This window comes from Aplysia californica, unplaced genomic scaffold (genome assembly GCF_000002075.1).
Source record: "Aplysia californica isolate F4 #8 unplaced genomic scaffold, AplCal3.0 scaffold00044, whole genome shotgun sequence".
Taxonomy (NCBI): domain Eukaryota; kingdom Metazoa; phylum Mollusca; class Gastropoda; order Aplysiida; family Aplysiidae; genus Aplysia; species Aplysia californica.
In genome coordinates this window covers 678,818-681,317 of record NW_004797314.1, presented here as the reverse complement: position 1 = coordinate 681,317, position 2,500 = coordinate 678,818, and the positions used below count along the sequence as shown (strand labels likewise).

Here is a 2,500-nt window from a genome sequence, read left to right as displayed (position 1 = left end):
GAGCTTAAGCTAAATGGCCAAGACGAATAAAGAAAGCCCAATAATATTTGTCCTTATTCAATCTGATGCATACAAAAATAACCTCAAGGGATCGGTGTCTGTGTGTAATGGTTGAACTCTTCACTATTGTGTGCAGAGAATGTGGATACAATTCCCTCTTGGGGAGGTTAATTTACCCTGTATCTTCGTCTGTCTTCCGCGGTATTGTATCCAACCTTACCCAGGTTGGTCTTAAGAGTCAAAGCAGCTTGCCCCTCAATAGTCTAAATTGTATGGAAGGGGTCGTAAAGCATTATAACCATTCACAATAATTTGTATCTGATAAAGTACTGCTGTATATTATGGTGCTGTAATTTGGTATAATGAAACACTTTGTCGCTGAATTGAAAACAAACAAACAAAAGGACCAGAAATTTACCTTTTTCTGTGTGTTTCCCCTGAGTATTTCTTTCACTTGGAAAAGCTTGCATCCATAAGAGGGGAGGTTTTTGCAGATCTTGATGTACAGTTGTTTCAACTTGGCCTCGTTCTCGTAATGAGGTGTGTGCCATAGTTTGGTGTGCTTGTCCTAAAGAAAGACCAAGAACAGCATTGCATCATTCCTTCAGAACAGGTTGGATTCATTGGGTAATATAACTGGAAATCGATTTAGATAATGGGAGCCATACTGTTTAAGGGAACGCATGAAATTGCTAGGCATAGATACATATTATTAAAATCCACTTTAAGAGACAATGGTAAGGGCAAAATATGCAAGGAAAATTTAGCTGTGACAATATTCAGTTCTTGCCTAATCAACCAGCCCGACTCGTAAATGATCAAAATTTCGTCGATGTGGGCTACTACATTTAATAATAATAATAATAATAATAATAATAATAATAATAATAATAATAATAATAATAATAATAATAACAACAACAATAATGACAACAATAATAATACATAGCAATTATAAATCTCTCAACCAAGCTTAAAAGTCAACAATCTCTGAGCGCTTAACAATACAGCAGTAACAGATAAACATTACATTGCGCTCTGATTAAAAAATATATGTCTATACAATCTCGCTCTTTACTATAGAATTTACAATCATTGCAACCAACACTCTGCCACTGACGCCATCGTGACTGACCTCGATGAGTTCCCGAACCTTCTTGGACGACGTGTAGTGCGGGGGCAGGTAGCGGGTGAGGTCGAGGCACTCCTGTGTCTGCCAGTCGTTGTTGTCACCAGTGCACAGCAAGGTTCTCGCGAACTTGGTGCTCCGGCGGGTGCTAAGGACACATGGAGGAGATGAGGGGAGATGATATGCGATCAGTTAATATTAGGAAATTAGCAGCAAATAAGATAACACAAATGGGTTGAGATAGGTTATGATAAAATGATCTAGAATAAAATGATTTGCGTTAAATAACAAGATATGAGATAAGAGGAAATAATGTAAAATATATAAATGACACACATGACATGACATGAGACAATATGATATGAAATGAGCTAAAATAAGATGATATAACGTGAGCTGAGTTACGATGAAATCAACGCTCCCCGGGTAATCGAAAATGTTTCTAAGTGGTCTAGGGCTTGTTTGGGTGATAATAGTTGTAAGGCGCATAGAGCATGCTGCTGGGCGTGAATACCCGCTGTACAAATGCAATTATAATTACATGCAAATCGAAACTAAAGAAATGGAGAAGTGATTTTTCTCAAAACATTTATTTTTTTCAGTGGGTCCTACTGTCCTTCAGACAATTATTGTTCTGTACACATTTCCCCTTGGACGCTTATGAACAGGCCATTTTTATGGCAACCAAAGCAGAACAGTTATAACCCCTTCCTTACATATCATTCTTAGAAGTTGATTTAGCGGATATATACAATTGCCCGCACGTCATGGTTTAACGTTTTTTTGCCTGCCAAAACACTTATATCGCGATTCGGTGTCATAAAAGCGCCCAAAGAATTGCTCACACAAATACGAGCCCTGAGAGCCTACCATGAAATTCTATTATCTCCACAACGCAAAACACGCAGGGGCGTAGGGCACAGATCATTACTACGACATTTGCTGCTGTGGAAGAAGACTCGGAATACTAAAACGACAAAGAGGCCCGGCTGTTAATGTGATATACATGTCTCGCTCGTAAATCGCTACGCACTGTTTCTCTTTGGCACGAAAAGAAGATGGGTTTTTCTTTCTGGGTCGTTGCATTATTTTCGTTTGTTTATGCTGTATTGTTTGGTTTTTGCTACTTTTTGTGCTGTTCTGCCTGATTGGAAACTCAAGCATACCCACACGTAATTTATTATGACACGGCATACGTTTTCTGTATACATTGTACAGTAGTCAGGTAGGTCTATCCATTTAATGTAACTCGGCAAGAACAAAGGGACACTTTATTGTTCTTGACCAAAATAACATCTCTCTTTTTCTCCCCCCCCTTCTCTCTCTCTCTCTCTCTCTCTCTCTCTCTCTCTCTCTCTCTCTATATATATA

The 2,500-nt window shown here is 38.6% G+C and overlaps 1 protein-coding gene across 1 annotated transcript in view; it reads right to left on the bottom strand.

Moving 5' to 3' along the window:
- Window positions 1-2,500, bottom strand: part of LOC101863796 (1-phosphatidylinositol 4,5-bisphosphate phosphodiesterase epsilon-1) — a gene marked incomplete in the record, with an annotated part of 159,988 nt that overhangs the window by 97,997 nt on the left and 59,491 nt on the right. Inside the window, 2 exon segments of the mRNA XM_013079213.2 lie at window positions 419-568; window positions 1,136-1,277. Coding sequence (XP_012934667.1) covers window positions 419-568; window positions 1,136-1,277 — 292 coding nt within the window.